Source organism: Cydia fagiglandana, chromosome 17, assembly GCF_963556715.1.
Source record: "Cydia fagiglandana chromosome 17, ilCydFagi1.1, whole genome shotgun sequence".
NCBI classification, from domain to species: domain Eukaryota; kingdom Metazoa; phylum Arthropoda; class Insecta; order Lepidoptera; family Tortricidae; genus Cydia; species Cydia fagiglandana.
In genome coordinates this window covers 15,270,311-15,288,208 of record NC_085948.1, presented here as the reverse complement: position 1 = coordinate 15,288,208, position 17,898 = coordinate 15,270,311, and the positions used below count along the sequence as shown (strand labels likewise).

Below are 17,898 nucleotides of genomic sequence, written 5' to 3'. Positions count from 1 at the left end.
CTTGTGTTGTATCATTGATAAGTTAACTAACATTCAATTAAATTACAACATTAACCTCGGCCTCCATGCAATCAATTCAAATTTAATTAACGTATGATAGCGTCTCTCGCTGGCACTGTTTTTTGTGCATACGGAAAACATGTCCAAATAATATAGGTACAAGATGAACCAAAAATAAAATAACATGGAATGAGAAAATTACAATGAAAAAAAAAATACAATGCAAACCAATTCTATTGATTTTCTAACAATTGAGAACTAAATCCAGATAAAAAGTTACTGTGTTCGACGTTGACGACTGCAATTTGGAAAGAGATACGCAATATCTTAGTAAGGTTAAAATTACAGGCTTTGGAACAATGCAGACAATAACTAGCAGGCTCGGTTCCAATCACTGTAATCTGCATTTACTTGTAACAATAGCTTGGGACTGCATAGACGTCACACCAGAGCCTTGAATGATCAGGCCCCGAAGACAACATGCCAATCGCTAACGGTACGTAGCGAACGAAACGTAACTGTCACTGTCTAATATGAAAGAGTGACAAAGAGACACAAAGCGATTCGATGGCGATGGGGAAGCGAAAGCGATCGTCACCTTGGCTAGGCCGCCAATCTTTCTACTATTGTCCAAATCAGTCAGTGCCTTGATCATGCACAGATAATGCATAGATATTGTACTTCCTAATGCATTATACTCAAACACGAGCGCTTAAAATTAGCTTTAGAAAAAATTGCAATGGAATTAAACTTGGAGGCTCTCTGCAAGATCGAAATAGAAATGAGATCTGCATGAGAACCAAAGTCAACATAGATCCAAGTCTATTAGCGACATGACAAGATCTAAAAACGTAAATACCACCGTTTAAGAAGATATCAACCCGTGATTCTAAGCGCATTTTTATAATTGGCTGCCGTCACGTTAGCCCAAATCGCGTAAGTGAACGCAATTACTAAAACATTTACAAAATACACGGTAATTGGCTTGTGGAGGAAAAAAATGTAACGTTCACGTTGAAATGTTTACGAACGGTTGGAGGTGAGTTACGTCCATCGACGCGTGTGTATGGGCGATACGTAACTGGCGTAGGCGGTGGTGTAATGGAGTACGTCATTATGTAGAAATCGAATAGATCGGCAGACTTGGGTGAGGTTGCTTGAGTGCTAAGGCGGCGGTCTCCGGTGTAATGGAGACACAAATTAGCAAGTCCCAATTTTTGTGTAGGTAGTAACAAAATATTTTAGGAAAACGTCGAGAACCTCGATTTCTGAGATTATTACGCAGGATTTTTCGCCTAAGCTGCAGTTGTCCTTATCACACTAATTTTAGGAACCGTCCCCGTCAGCGTGACGGACATATTTACCTAAAATTCTCAAATCGGAGAAGAGGCTCTGCTAATATCTAATACCTTTAAACGAGGAATTCTTGTTTATTTATATATTTTTTTGGGGAACTCGGAAACATACTCGGATCTCGGATCTCAGTGATAAATCTAGCTAAGTCTATCTTTGGGAAAACGCGCATTTTTGAGTTTTTATATGTTTTCCGAGCAAAGCTCGGTCTTCCAGATATATCTTTTTAAAACGCACTTGCGTCAGTAGCACTATTAATATAGCAGTCAATTTTGAACGCGAATTACATGTACTGTGAACTTTCATGTTCTTTCGAGATAAACAAACAATTATCGCTGCACCAGCTGCTCTAGTTACTGGATGCAATTTAGCAGTTTTTTTAATTATAGTGCAAGGGCAAAAAGTGGACTGGAAATAAAAAGATGACCTATTTTGATTGCATAGCATATTCTAGTTACATATATTTTTTCTAAGTACTTAACATTCTAAAACAGCGGTCGGCCACCTTTTAGCAGCCAAGGGCCACATAGTAGTTAACGGAGGTGACGCGGGCCGTACTTTGTTAATATTTATGACTTTATGAGACATTGTCGTTTGTCACTATTACATACAAAATAGCCAAGGCGGCACTCGGGCCGCAAGTCACAGGTTCACGAGCCGCATGCGGCCCGCGGGCCGCAGGTTGCCGACCGCTGTTCTAAAGTATCAACCATCTAGATGTTTTCTAATTAATTTATTTTTGTACCTACGGGACAATCTAATCAAATCGAAAACTTTCTTCCGACGTGAAAAAGTTGCCTATCTAACTTTTTTGACCAGTTTGTTTTTCTTTGAAGTAAAATGACGTACATTTTGAGTGTAGTTAATTTTAGTCTAAACACGTCTAAGTGCTTTAAAAGTTTTAAAACACACACGCAACGTACAAACAGCAACAATCCTAACTGTACATCGGTGGACCTTATTACAAAAGGCATAAGGTCCACCGATGTACAGTTGTGTGGGCGATGGTCCGATGGTAGTACACGTAGGTTGCGACACGCGCTGCGCACGACACGTCCAGTGAAGTGTCCTTCTCGAGTGCTCGACTATTTGCTATGTCTGTTGTCTCAGTGTCATTCCTGTACAGTCGCCATCAGATATATCAGAGCGGCCGAGGTGCTCAAAGATATCTGAACACGTACTCTAACGCTTTGATATAGAGGCAAGTTTAGATATTTGTGAGCACCATGGCCGCTTGTATATCTGAGGGCGACTGTACCATCGTCCACGGTGTTAACTGTCAATTTGTAGTTTTGTCCACCCTATTTCAAAGACATAATAAACTAGTAATCAGTTAAGAGTCTTGAAGAAAGCATTACCTACTGCCTGTAGTTGCCGATAAACCGTTAAATTCAGTCTTCAAATACTCTAGAGTATTCTCCGTTCGTTTGTAATTCATAAAAGAGATGAATTGTATGTTAAAACCGTCTCTGATGCAACCACTGTAATGTCTAGTTTGGTATGAGACATGAGTCAGGTTTAGTCATATAGTTCGTTTTTTTTAGCATTAGAAAGAATTCCGCAGAAGCAAGCGTGCAGTTTTTATCAGACTCGTTAATTGTTAATAATTATTGAATTATCTAATGTAGCATGGTCAATACATATAATTTACTCCAAATTGTTACCGCTAAAAGTGCCAGATTTAGAACCACAAGCGAACTTCTGCGAAGTTCTTTCTAATGCTAAAAAAAACGGACTATAGACTTCCTCACATAGACCGCATATTGTCAAGTTTCCTAATGCCTAATGCCCATCTTGTACCTGCTTGTAAATCACTGCCGCGAGCACCACTCTAGATTGCAAGTATTGCAACATAAACTAAAACACTCCATAATTACCCCTAAGATATAATCCCCTAGCCTAGCCGCCCAGAAGTCTATAAAAAGGCCATTTATTTCATTCTATTTCGAATCAAATTTGCAATTAACACGCGTACAGGTCGTAAAAGTTGACGGAATTAAAAAAACAGCTTGCGCTCTCTTTATAAATTAGTGTAGGAGCACCAATGCGTGATGACTGATGACCTTCATCGTCATAATGGTGCCTGCATTACGATCATATCTCAAAATGTATGAATTTGAGATTAGAGCCTTCATTTAAAAATAAAAATGAAAAGTATCCTTCAAAGAGCTTTTTACAGTCACCTGCAATAATATGTTACACAAAGAAGAACGTGAATTATTTGACATGATCTTATTTGTAGAGCCATAACAGCGTGTCACATATTTTTGCGGGGTTCGAAAAGTAGCATATTATTGCAGATGACTGTACCCATGTGGCCGCATATATAAAGGTGACGTTCCATTTCCAACGATAGCTCCAACTACCGTCGCGACGTTACTGTCATTTGGGATTGTCATTCATTTTACTATGCAAATTGACAGTAACCCCAACGAGTCGCCACGGCAGTGAAGAACCGCTACCACCAGTTTTGACATTGACAGATATGCTCGCGTCTACGTAAATTATTTTCTATACATCTCGCTTGCACTAATATGCGAGTACGAGCTAGATGCATAGAAAGTAAGTTACATAGACGCGAGCGTATCTGTCAATGTCAAAACTGGTGGTAACCGTACAGATGTCGTTGGAAACGGAACGTCACCATAACGATATGCTCTGTCTACTAGACAAGTGATCAGTAGGATTGGTGCAAAAAGCCTGCACGTGGGCGGACGAGTCGTGACAAAGGGTTCCGAGGCACTTTTTGTAGCGGTACGACCAGTGAGAAAATACCAATAGACACGGATTATCAATATCTTCAAGGTTAGAAAAATCAACGGAGCGAAACTGGACTGCGAATAAAACTCGTGAGATGGCAACCATGTGAAAAACTAGCTTTTTGTGACTTCGTTCGCATTGACTTAGTACTTCCATTATGCCACTTTCATATAGTAAATAAATCCACACCCTTAAATTAAAAGAATGATTTCCGTAAATAAAATATAAACTATCATAAAATATGTCCTTTTCTGGGACTCCATGCTTAAGAGGGATGACCAGTCAAACCGAAACACGTCACATATGATTCTAATGTGAATGAAAAATACGTCGATTTATCGGGTTTGACTGCTCACTCCATTCCTCTTAATCCGTACGGTACATTAGTTTAAGCGTGAAGAGGTAACAGGAAGAGAGAGCTACATTTGCATTATTTTATAATATTATAGTAGAGATAGTAAGGCCGTATGGCCCTAAACGCACATCTGTTGAAATTAATTAAATACAAAAGCATAACAGAGACAACGTCTACCTAAAATTCAAAATAGCCAACCACAAAAATTATAAAGCGAATCATGAATTATCAAAAACAATCAATTTCGATCATGATACATGTCCATAAACACAGCATCGGCTTACTGTAAAAAGTAAAACTAAAAGCTAACTACCAGTTAGCGTGTCCATTGAGGAGAGAACAACGTATGATTGAAATTGAATATTTTAAAGCATTTAATTATCGGTTGTCCGTCACAGGCGGATTTCTCTGTCCGACAAACGTGAATGTGGAATTCGCTGTGAAACCAGGACAAATGCATATCAGGGAACTAGAAATTTGACTGGCTCTGAATAAAAGAGACGAGAAAGGTATTAACTTTTCGTATGTGATCAAGAACTGAGGATTCAAACTTTGGTTGTGCCGTATAGAGCAGAAAAATTCGTTCTCGAAATGCAAAACAATGACATAAAATTCTCTGAGGATCCTTATCAAGTTACACAAGTGGTAATAAATGTGGAGGGATGTAAGAGGAATGGCGTTGCAAGGAAAAGGTGGAGGGACCATTTGAGAAATTATATGAATGGAAGTAGATCATCGCCAACAAACTGTTTTACAGTTTGGCGAAACTTTAATTATAGGTAACACTGTACTTTGTGTTCTGTTAAATAAATTAAAAAAAAAAAAAGATAAAAAAGGAAAAGAATTTTGACCCATATTCTCAGAATGAGATGACGGGCGACAGAGAGATGAGAGAACTGAAGTAAAAGACATCCTGTGCCGACCACAAGTTAAAGGGCAAACGAACGATAGTCATCCTTGTCTTGAATATGTTCAAGATATAGTGTAAAGTAGCATCAACAAGTTTTGATGTATTTATGCAGGTCCCTTTTAACAAAGTTTCACTGTAATTAGTTCTACGAGTCAGGCGATTTATAAATGACACCCGATAAGATAAGGCATTGGTGTGGGTTGGATAAGCAGGTGAATATTGAAATCACGAATATTGTACACTAGAGCGTTTAAAGCTATATGAAACTCCAATGATGCCGCTAATAAAACTTGTCTGTGTATGATAAAGATCCTGAATTCCTGAATGAATTTTTAGTCATATTTTTTGCATTTTTTCTAGTGAATGATTTTTTTTCTGCTCTATACAACAAAGTCGAGGACAGGACAAAATGGAAACGACTGGTGACAGAAGTCACCAAAAGAATGAAAGGTATTAACTTGAGGAATGAAGACCTTCTGGAATGAAAACAACTACTTAAGATCATGAATGAATTGGCTGATACTTCTAGGAATTTGATAATTTAGCTTTGTCCAGAGGCCATCGACGTTGTGTAATTTTCACTCAAGTGTTCATAGATCTTCCAATATGTAAATTTGGTTAATTGTAATTTTTCACGTTAATTTTTCTTCGACCATGCATCGTCTATTACGATTTTCTCTATCCAAAGGTTGTAAGTTTTTTGTCCTTGTTGTTTTTCTTTTCAATTGAACAATAAATAAAATTAGCAAGTTAATCGTGAAAACGAAAGCATTTGACATTTTCAAATCAATCGATAGGCATCTAGAAACCCCGTTCCCCACGACTGAGCATAACAGATCTTCTTAGCATAATCATAATTAACAATGGACATATTGGACATGCTAATGGGCCTGCCCTAGCACGAGCCGTCGCGTGCAGCGTCACTTTCCAACGGCGGTTTCTGTTTCGCGCGCGTGCTAGAGAGCGCATTCCCGCCCCACCGGGGGAGGCGTCAAGGAAGATTGGAGGTTATTCCTAGTGGAGGAAGATTGATATTCCTATGATAAATATGGCGGAGTTAAGGGTGATGAGAGCACGATTTGTGAAGGAAAATTCTGGAATAGTTGGAAGGTGGTGGTTCATGAAGAAACTGGAGTATTCCTAGTGCAAGACGGTTGACATTAATGTGATAAATAAGGTGTTTAAGGGTGATGAGAGCAAGATTTGTGAAGGGAAATTCTGAATTAGTCAGTAAGTGGTGGTTCATGAAGAAACTGGAGTATTCCTAGTGCAAGACGGTTGATATTCATGTGATAAATAAGGTGTTTAAGGGTGATGAGAGCACGAATTGTGAAGAAAAATTCTGGAGTAGTCATTAAGTGGTGAACTGGTGGTTCATGGAGGAACTCGAGCATTCTTGGTGGTGATATTCCTGTGACGAATAAAGCGTAGTTAAAGATGATGAGAGCATGAGTATGGAAAATTCTGAAAAAGTCTCAAGTAAGTGATGATGAATGATTTATAAAAGAGCTGGGTTGTTCCTATTGCAATAGGTACCTATGATTGATATTCCTGTGGGTTTGAGGTGTAGACAAGGGTGATTTAAGAAGGAAAATTCTTAAATAGGCTATATTTCCCAAATGACTCATGAAGGGACTGGAAAATTACTAATGATTGCGTATCACATGACTAACACGACTTTCATTTGTCTGTTCAACGTTTAGTTCAGACATAGAAGCAGATTATTTCCCTCATAGATCAACCGCGTTCCGAGGCGTATCGTCGCAATTTGCAGAATGCCAATTAAAATTATATAATTCAGCGCAGCACACGATTGACGACCAAAACAATGTTTAACGGGCGCCGAGCACGAAATACTGAAGACCGGCTATTAGATTTAACGTCTTGGAAAATCTTTCAGGGTTTGCTGTAGAGTCACCTGCAATAGTACGATACTCTTCGAAGGTCGCAAAAATATCTGACACGATCATATTTGTAGAGCCCTACGAGCGTGTCACATATTTTTGCGGCCTTAGTTACACTTGTTGCCATAGTTACACGTTACACTTGATTATAGATAAGGCGTTTAAATTCACAAAATATACTTTTTTCGGTACTTATAGTCTCACAAGAAATAGTAAAAAATTATTGAGGGCGCTTCTTTACGCAACTGGCACATTTTTGAAGTAAAATGCATAGCAACAATTTAGTATGGAAATTGTTTAGTTTCATTTTATTAAATTTTTACTAACACGCACTTTCTATAGAGGGCCATCTGCCAAGCGTGTCAAGTAAATAAGCGTGTCAAGTAAGTGGACGTGGTGGCGTACTAAGAACGCCACGTTAGAAGAACAAACTCTGACAGAATAATAAAAATAGTTGGTCAAAACTTCTCATTCACACTCGCGTGGTCGTAGGTATGGTGAGAGAGATAGTGATATAACCCCGGTCATCAATTTTGCGTCTACTATAGTATACACGGCCAAGAATGCTCAGGTGCTGCAGGTGGTCAGGAAGGGCTAATTGGACCCTAATTAGGATCCTGGCTTTCGGCTGACAAATCGCAAGTCCCGGGTGAGTAATGGCCCGCTTTACTGGACAGTTTAGTGATGACATTTTAGCACGATAATGCGGGATAAGTGATAAATATGTAGCTTATTGCTATGAGATAAGAGTTATTAATGGACGATTATGTGCTTCGGTTTTGCAATATAAATTATATTTCATCGTTTTATAATGTCTTAGATATAGTCAGTCTCGTAGCGTGGTATAATAAAATCAAAAATAAATAATTAATTAAAATTTGTATGTTTGCTTGCATGCTGAAGAATACAAGGATTTTTTAAGGCCTGATTCGTAACGGATTTGAAAAATTAAAAAATCTGTTTCTGTCAGCTTAGTGGTTTAATTGACAAAAATATATGATTTTATATTAAAAAAACAGTATAAAATTATCATCTCGTGACTATTATGGAAATTCTACTTTTTCTCCCACTCCTGCCGCAATTTTTGCCGAATGCCCTCCATCAGCCGTGCGACAGTGTCATTAGCCACTTTCCTGCTCGCTGCGTTCCACTTTCTCAGGAAGTCTTGCTGATTGCTGGCAGTCTTACCTGTCTTCCGTAAGATTCTTTTGACCAGAGCCCAATACCTTTCGATAGGGCGACACTGTGGAATATTTGGCGGATTCAGTGCTTTAGGCACGATCTGGACATCATGTCGTTTGAGAAAGTTTAGGGTATCCGTTGCATAGTGGGCTGTAGCTAGATCTGGCCAAAATAAGGCCGAGGAATCGTGTTTTTGAATGAATGGTATTAACCGTTTCTTCAAGCATTCATTGATGTAAATGTCTTTATTGATTGTGCCAGTTGTAACATATGCACTGCTGCGATCGCCGCATGGGCAAATTGCCTGCCAAACCAGATACTTGGAGCCAAACTTCTCCATTCTTACGGTAGTTTCCGAATCTGGAAGATTTTCTCCATCAGCTATAACATAAAACTGATTGCCAGGAAGTGTTGAAAAGTCCGCCTTCACATAGGTTTCGTCATCCAAAATCAAATGAAAATTGTCTGTACCCAGAAAATCGTACAGCTTTCGAGACCTGGTTTTGATTGTTAGTTTTTGCTTTTCCGATGTTTTCGGCACTTTTCGCTTCTTTTTAGACTTCATACCAGCCCGTTCCTTGGCACGTCTCACCATTGACTGATTGGTAGAGATTTTTTTAGCTACATCCCGTTCAGACATACTGCGGTTGTTGCGAATCGTCTTAATGATTTTCCTGTCTAGCCTAGGATCACGAGCACCACCATGTTCTACGGTTCGAGGCTTCTGAGCGGTAGACAAGGTCTCAAAGTATCGGTTTAGAACCGTATCAACGGTATTTCTTGGGATTTTTAATTGTTTTGCGATGAAGTGGTTCGGTCGCTGTGTATTTTCCATCCATTTGGCGACAATCTGATCACGGCGTTCACGTTGATTCATCTTTTTTTTAGTTTTTCAGCTCTTACGTAATGAAAAACGATGCCTACATATTTTGAAGACATTAGTAATGTCAATATTAAAAACAAAAGAGGGATATTTGTCTTTAGAGCTATGTGCCAGCATTTTGAATTTTTCAAATCCGTTACGAATCAGGCCTTATAATAGTTTAAGACTGTTACTGTATTCTGACAAATAAAGAATTACCTATGATTATGATTATAAATTTGGGAAAAAGAGGACAGCTGAGTGTATAAATAATAAATCTACAATATACATTATAGAATATTAGAAGATTTCCCAAAAATATCCTAAACAAATTATTCTAACTGTAGGTTTATTATACCTACTTAAATACATTACTTACTATGCCAACTTGCCAACCAAACCATAAAAACGAATCGTTTAACACATTAACAGACCGTTTATAAAAAATGTCTTAATTTTGACACTACACACGTAAACATTAATTAAATAAGTACCATTCATGAGCCCGTAAATAAATCATTAAACGGACATCAAAAACAGGCAAAATAATTACACCGTGTTAACAGTGTCAAGAGCATGAATTATGAACGGCCGCGCGAAGCATGCAACATCTGATAAAAAACAAAGTACATACCTACTTCATTAATGATATGTCGATTGTTGGGACATATGGTAGAGGCCATATTATTGTCAATACTTCAAAAATGTCTTTGCGACAGATAGGCAACGGGGTGGTCCTGTTACTGTCCCCTTCTGGCAGTTTTTAATGCAATTAAAAGCGTTTTTTTTTGTTTTTCAACCGTCAGCTTACAGAGCTTATGCTTTTGACAGCTAAACTAAATGCAATGTAACTGACAATATTGTACCTACTGTTATTTACTGTTGTATTAAATACGCGTTTGTGTCCGGAATTATCCGCAGACGGATTTGGCCCACCTTACTTTTGAAACAAAATGATTAGATTTTCGATGTGATTAAATTAAAATTAGGTATCTTAAATGATATTAATTCCATTTGAATCCGGTTGCGTCACAATTCGTAGTAACACTTTATACTTCAGTGATAATGATAAAATAAGTATAATTGTGATAATAATACCTATCCATTAGTTGTAATCATTGTTAAAGGTACAGCCGATAAGTAGGGCAAGTGTGCTTATCTTTGAAGAATAATATCTGATATATATATGATTATATTGATTATGTTACTAGCAAGCATATTAAGTTACTTTACATGTACCCAATAAATACTTTAAGCTGTATAGTTGCCATAAGAAATATTTGAAATAGAATAAAATAGATGGGATCTAATAGCTACTGTCATGTCATTAATATTATAATATTTATAATGCACATTGTAACTCTATGTGTCTGTTACCTCTACACACATAAACCGCTGAACCAATTTAGATGAAATTTGGTATGGAGATAGTTTGAGGCCGAAGCTGCGGGCTGAGGCAGATGCTAGTTATTTATAAAACTGCAGAAAATCTATCTGTCAATTGTCAAAAAATTAAATTATTGTTCGAAATTCATTAACATCTCTAATACAAAGAATTTGAATTGGTACAACCACTTGTACAATATATTTAATGACTTTACATAACCTAAAAATAGGACACCATTTACATAACATAATACTTCTGCTGACATTTTAGTAACTAGTATTATGCAAATATGTTCTTCGTACCAATAACAAATAAACTATGATGAAATATTTAAAGACTGCTAACTTCTAGTTAAAACTCTTTTTTAAATTTGAACCTTCTATTTACCCTAATAGAGTTAAAATTTCATTGCATTTCTGAAGTATCTATGGTGTTCCATGTCAATAAAACATTTCTTTTACTCAAGGATCAAGAAAAAAAAAGAATGTTCAAGAAACAATATCTCTCAAATGTGCAAATGGAATTCTCTACAAATAAAAGAAATTATTAATTACCTTCAGCCAATTGTTAACACACACCATATTAATATTATAAGTGCTAACAATGCCAATTACTATGGTAATTGTGAAAATATTGCATAACGGCATTTGCATACAAGGAAGGCCGCATGACTTGAATATAAATTCAATTGGTTATGGCCCTTTAAGGCTCTTGATTCATGAGCAGCTTTTAAATTTATTAGGAACATGTCCTGTGGCAATATAGTGGACACTTAGTTTATAGTAGGGAGTTGTAAATTCATAAAATGTAGTTGTCCGCAACTTTTATTGATGGTAATTGGTATGGAAGTTGTATGCTGATATTGCTGATGTTTGGTTTTATAATTAAACTTTCTTATTCTTTTTACAGTAGGTTATTTTTTAATGTTCGGTAGTTTTTATCTTAGCAGGGTGGCTAGCCATGTCAAATAATGTGCCGTTATATAGATAAACAGAATAACATGTTCCTATCTATGTTCCTGTCTTTTCCTATGAAAAGGGACCTTATTATCTACTTGAACATGTTATTCTTTTTACAGTAGGGTATATTTTAATGTAATATTAGTTCTTATCTTGGGCGTAGCAGGGTGGCTAGCCGTGTCAAATAACGTGACATTATCTAAGAAAGGGCACCTTATTGTCGATGGCGCTTACGCCATTTTTAACGATGCTTAGATATAAATACAATGTCGCGCGACGCTGTGCGACGTAAGCGCCATGGACAATAAGGTCCCTTTTCATAGGTAATGCTCCATATTTATATTAGGATTTAGTGCAGCAGAAAAATGATTACACCAGATTTTAAAAAATGGTCTGATGGGCAATAAAAACAAACTAGAGACAGGTGATACAAGCATAAGCAAGAAATTTGACTAACACTACCACAATTGCAGATGTAACATTAGCGCACACTCTGTTTTCTTAATAATGTGTGTTCAGATCCTTGTTCTGCTTACTGTCATGTGGAAGCAAGTAAATGCTATTTCATTAATAAAATATCACTTCTCGTACCTCATAAGTTATTTCGTTGAAACATGAATGCAAATGTGTAACCTTGAAGTTATCTTGAAATATCTAGATAATTCTATACAATTAACTGTCTACTTGACAAGCAAAAGTCACTAACTAACACCATTGAAATTATTGGACAATAAACCGTGTTACAAGTGTTTAAAGTGCACTGTTACTTTAATTTATTGATAGTACTTAGTGACTTTTGCTTGTCACCCGACGTTATGAAAGAAAGAACTAGTTTAAGTAGGCATTTGTATTGGCAGTTTTGTTTAGAACTAACCTTATGAATTTTTAAGATAAGAGTCTGTGCAGAAAAAGAAGAGTCGGGAATATACAGGACCCAATACATTCTACGTCTTCTCTTTCCGCACATACTCTAATAGAGACAATGAGGTTTGACCCCAATAAATTAATAAGTATGAACTAATAAAATAATCTATGGCAGAAATATATTGTGAAACGCTCGTGTTCATATGTATGTGAATCTTAGTGTAACATTTATGTCACATGTTGAGTCATAATGTTATAAAACAATGTTCTAAGTAGGTAATGTCATACTATGTCATTGGTTATAAATTTATACTTTTATCCTTCTCTTATGCAGGACAGGAAAATAGTATGAGTCATGATGAATTGATGACCAATGCCTAAACATAGCCACATATAGACATAAGCATAGTTTTATATCTAAAACCAGCCAGTTAGGTATGTAAATATTGAATTAACTTCCAAGAATACTGCATGAGTAATGTTACAATCAAAGATTACGGCAAAATCACAACAAGTGCATCAGAGCTCGCCAGATGGCCGGGAAACAAAACAAAGTCGCGTTGACCTACATTGCGCGCATTATAAGTGCACTAAGTGCAGTAATAATATACTTTCATGCACTAGAGCCGTGCGCGCTGCACCGCACACAACTCACGAGCGCTCCTACGCCGACAAACAGACACACAGCCTTGCGACACCATGGTAACCGACTAATCCCACTTAAGATGTTTTATGTTTCTCACGTTTCGTTTGCCAACTCTTCGCGTTCGTAAGCGCGTGCCGCGTTTACGCCGACCCGGTAATCTTAACATAACACGTGCATAGTTAATACCTTTATGATCAGCTCGATCTCCGGAACGTCGCCGTTCGCTGTTCCATTCTCTGCGATTTCATCCGACATCGTGAACTTAGAAGAAACACTTCGGTTTTAGAGAATGTACGCTTTAACACACTTTTTCACACAACCGTCACCGTATCAAAACACCGATTGACTGACTCACTTCACTTCGTTCATGTTCGTTCGGCAAATTATTGACGATGAGCGGCTAACTTCATGTGACTTAACAAAAAATATGTACAAATATTATACATAATATTCATATTTTTATTATATCGACGATATAATTTTGATTTCAGTATTAATTTGGAGCCAAATTTAAACAGTTTATAAAGTTGTTACAGTAATAATATGTTCATTGTTCAGTTTCTGAACGTCATTCAATGGGTACACGCGAAAAAATATTATTCTCCGCTGGCAATAGGGTTTTTGACGTATGAGTTATGACGTCATCGCTGTCAAGTGTCAAACTTCTTGTCGAGCTTGGCTTGTTTATTTGCGTGGTTTTTTAAAGATTTCTACAAATTTAAATCTATTTTGCGAGATATATAATCAGAAATGAGTGAAAAAGAATCTGCGGGACCTTCTGCATCAGGCAAGGAAATGACATTCGCAGAGAAACAAGCAGAACGCATGAAAAGACTGCGCACTCTGCACTCCGCCAGAAATGAGGCTAGAACACATAATCACCAGGAAGTCGTGGCAGAAGAGACTAGAAACAAGCTGCCCGCGAATTATGAGGCCAAGCGACGCCAGGCGGAGTGGCTCGTCGACGACCAGAAGAAACGGGACGAAGCGGTGTCAGAAGGCAAAGATTACGACAGAGTGAAATTGCTGAATATCTCCGCAGTTGAAGCGGAGCGTTTAGAGCGTAAAAAGAAAAAGAAAAATCCAGACCAAGGGTTCTCTACATATGAGCAAGCGACAGTTAGGCAGTACAACAGATTAGTTAAAAACATGCCAACAGCAGATATGGAGCAATACGAGAAACAGAAACAAAAGTACGGCGATGCGTTCTACGGCGGTCCTAACGTGATCATCCACGGCATGCACCAGGACCGGAAGGAAGCTGTCGACAAGATGGTGAACGACTTGGAAGGCCAGATCGCCAAGCGCGCGAAATATTCGCGCAGACGTATTCATAACGACGACGCGGACATTGACTACATTAACGAGAGAAACGCCAAGTTCAATAAGAAGCTCGAGAGGTTCTATGGAGAGCACACGGCTGAGATTAAACAGAATTTGGAGCGTGGTACTGCCATTTAAGTTAGTTGGATTATCATTCGCCCCTTGTCCCATTAACTTGGGGTCGGCACAGCATTTCTTTTTCTTCCACACCTCTCTGTCGCCCGTTATCTCATCATCACTCACGTTCGTTTAATATCATCTCTCACACAGTCCATCTACCTTTTCCTCGGTTTTCCTTTCCTCGTACTTCCCTCCACATTTATTTGTAATTAAGTTAGATAAGATTTGTAAATAGTCAATAAATATATTGTATCTAAATGTTCTTATAAAACTTTGATTTAATTTCTCCTTGTTGAAATGCTATCCTGGTTGCAAGGTTCCAGGATCTACATAAACTGTTATAGGTATTTAATGATTTTGTTATGAAAGTGGACCAAAATCTGCACTTTGCAAGGCTACTTAGAGTACCTGCCCTACACCTAAATCCATAGACCTAGGATTCGCTTGCGCTTGTCATATAATTCTTTGCCTAAATCAGTACCTATGTTAGAACACACAATGGTACTGTGTACAGAATTCTCATTGTTAACCTTTTCGACGCCGTGTCAAACAAAAGCTGTCACTCTGACGCCACGTCACTGAAGTGTCAAAACTGAAATTGAACTTTATGCATACGCACGTAGGTCTATGTTAATCTGCGGTCCGTGACCGATTAATCCGTCTTTGTCGTTGGACCTGCGGTGCAGATATATCGGTCATTGGCGTCCAAAAGAGAAAAGGCGGCGTTTAACAACAAGAACCGTTTTGCCAGTCACATTTCTTGCATACAGACAGAGAGCAGTTGTGAGCCGAGTTTGCCCATACGACTGAATAAAATGATGATGCTCTGACCGATTTCGGCCACAGCGACTGTGTGTTCTGGAGTAGGCAATTTTTTACACGTGTTTTTAGAGTGTAGCTGATCCACTCTCGGTGGCTCATGTACCCTACCTTCTTGCTAAATACTCGAGCGCATTTTGAATGAAATACTTACCACTACTTGTTTTGACTGGAAAACCTAAAATGTTTCCCTTTTGTCGTGTGCCAGTGTGACAATGAAAACAAATAAATTAAACAAATTTCAGTAACAAGTTTATTCTGATAAATGTGCAGATTAAATTATAATAGTAAGTACATAATATAAATAAAATACATACAAGTTTATAATCTATGAACTAAAAGCTTCTGCTCAGTGACAATGTATGTAAATAAATCCATAGGTGATTACTAATTTTCAAAGCTTTTTATTACTTACACTATCATTATTAACATCCCAAAGATGAATGTATTTCTGATTAAGGGAATACGAGCACATTATAAACACAGTGACTCATTTTCATTGCACTCAAGTGTAATTTTTTTCCGTAATATATGATGACATTATTATACAACACAATTAACAACAATGGATTTATATCCGACATAAAATTATTTTATTTATTTAATTATTATTAACCTTTTGACCGCCACAGTCGGCTTTGGCCGTCATTGGAAAGTGTTGCCAAGGACGCCAACGACGGCTACAGCCGACAACTTCGCCAATGCAATAGGGACTCACGCGGGACTCGGTAAAGTTCAATTTCGCGATCGCCTGGCGTCCGGGGCGCGGCATATTCCTTCGCCGTCTGGCATCAAAAGGTTAAATTAGTTAACCTTTTTGGGCCCCAAAGGTTACGGTATAAGTACCTACTTAAAATGAACTTTAACACACAAGTAAACTTTATAAGGATGTGTTAAAGTTGCATTGTGTTACAAAGGTAATATTTTTATTAATTATTTTTTATTGATTAGTTTTGCTTGTCACCTTACAAAATATTTGCCCTGTGTAAACAAAGCGTCTAATCATAATATAGTCGTGGTTTACAATTTTTTTAAACTGTAATCACCGCTGTAATATTTACATTAAAATCACTGAACCCATGTAATGCCGGCTACATACGTAACGATAAATCGTTACGGTTCGATTTATCGTTGTCGATTATCGTAACGATTTGTCATATACACGGTTCGATTTATCTGCACAGTCTGACTGCACAGTTTTATCGCAACGATTTATCGTTACGTATGTAGCCGGCATAATACTAGCAGTAGACGTGGAGTATTACAAAATAAACTTAACACAATACTTTTAAAGACGAAATAAAACATTTGTCCCTCTCACACTTACACAGTTCGGTAGAAAGAGACTAAAATACGAATGCTCTACATCGGCAATAAAGGCATCGTGCTAGCTGAGCGCAAAATAACTATGCGTAAATCATAATAGGTACTTACAATGTTATAAAGCATTTTAATTTACACTATTTCTGGAGCCCTATGTGTTGGACTAGGAGTACCCTGTCTCTTCCTAAGTCCATATCCACCTTAAGTTTGTTTACACTACCCTATCCGAGAAATAATGTAATTTAAACGCGCGAATATCCTTTATTTTGTGCTCGACAGATAGTTTATCTACATTTAATTTTCTACCTTATCGTCATAATTATAAAGATAATATTACAGGCATCGTACGATTTCGGCAGTGTGTTTTAAATATACGCTTTACGAGTATTTGTGCTAAGGCAGAAAATGGACTGGAATAAAACCAACTCGTCGGGTAACAAGCAAAAGTCACTAAGTACCACCACAAGTTCATAGCCATAGTGAACCATATTAGTACTAGATGAAGGTAGAGTTTTGTTTAAATGTGACGTTCCACGGGAAAAGGTACCTTATGGCGGTTGGCGCTTACGCTATTATTAACGCCGCTCCAATATTATTGTGGTGCTATGCGACGTAAGAGCCAGCCACCATAAGGTACCTTTTGCCGTGGAACGTCACAAATTATGTTTAGTAATTAGTGACTTTTGCTTGTCACCTGACGAACTGTTAAGCACAAAATAAATTTGAAATACCATCCAAGGAGGTTACCGCGACGACCGAAATTCAAAAAACATCTGCCACCAACTTTATGAATATTAAGTTTATCGAGAATGGAGTGGCATAAAGACGAAAATTTCGAAATCGAGATAGTCCCCCTTACCTACCGCTTTGCCGAGACAAGTACCTAAATATAAAGACACCTTTCAAAATGTGACTTATCCAAGTCCTTCGGCGAAAAGTCAGATGGCTATGTTAAAGTGAACCAGCATCACTACGGCAAGTTTCATTGTATAGATGTCGTCCTTAAATTGCGAAACAATCAGGTATTTTGTGCGTTTCGGAAAAGTTATGTGTCTACCAGAATTCTATATCCGTTAAGCGTTTTGAAAAACAACGGCGACTGAGGTGTAGTGTAGGTATTGTAATATATTG

General features: G+C 37.6%; 2 protein-coding genes and 1 long non-coding RNA gene across 4 annotated transcripts in view; 2 read left to right on the top strand and 1 right to left on the bottom strand.

Moving 5' to 3' along the window:
• The window catches only part of LOC134672599 (chloride intracellular channel Clic), an 82,865-nt gene extending 69,332 nt beyond the window's left edge, over positions 1 to 13,533 (bottom strand). Inside the window, exon 1 of one of the 2 annotated variants that reach the window (XM_063530551.1) lies at positions 13,369 to 13,533. In XM_063530551.1, the coding sequence (XP_063386621.1) occupies positions 13,369 to 13,437 (69 nt within the window). In that variant the 5' untranslated portion in view covers positions 13,438 to 13,533. The remainder of the gene's footprint in view (positions 1 to 13,368) is intronic. The other variant, XM_063530552.1, reaches the window with a different exon arrangement.
• LOC134672622 (uncharacterized) overlaps positions 1 to 17,898 on the top strand; it is a 61,398-nt gene that overhangs the window by 9,227 nt on the left and 34,273 nt on the right. The window lies entirely within an intron of this gene.
• On the top strand, positions 13,841 to 14,896 carry LOC134672604 (pre-mRNA-splicing factor Syf2). The gene has a single exon (XM_063530558.1). The coding sequence runs from the start codon at positions 13,933 to 13,935 to the stop codon at positions 14,641 to 14,643; it is 711 nt and encodes a 236-aa protein (XP_063386628.1). The 5' UTR covers positions 13,841 to 13,932; the 3' UTR covers positions 14,644 to 14,896.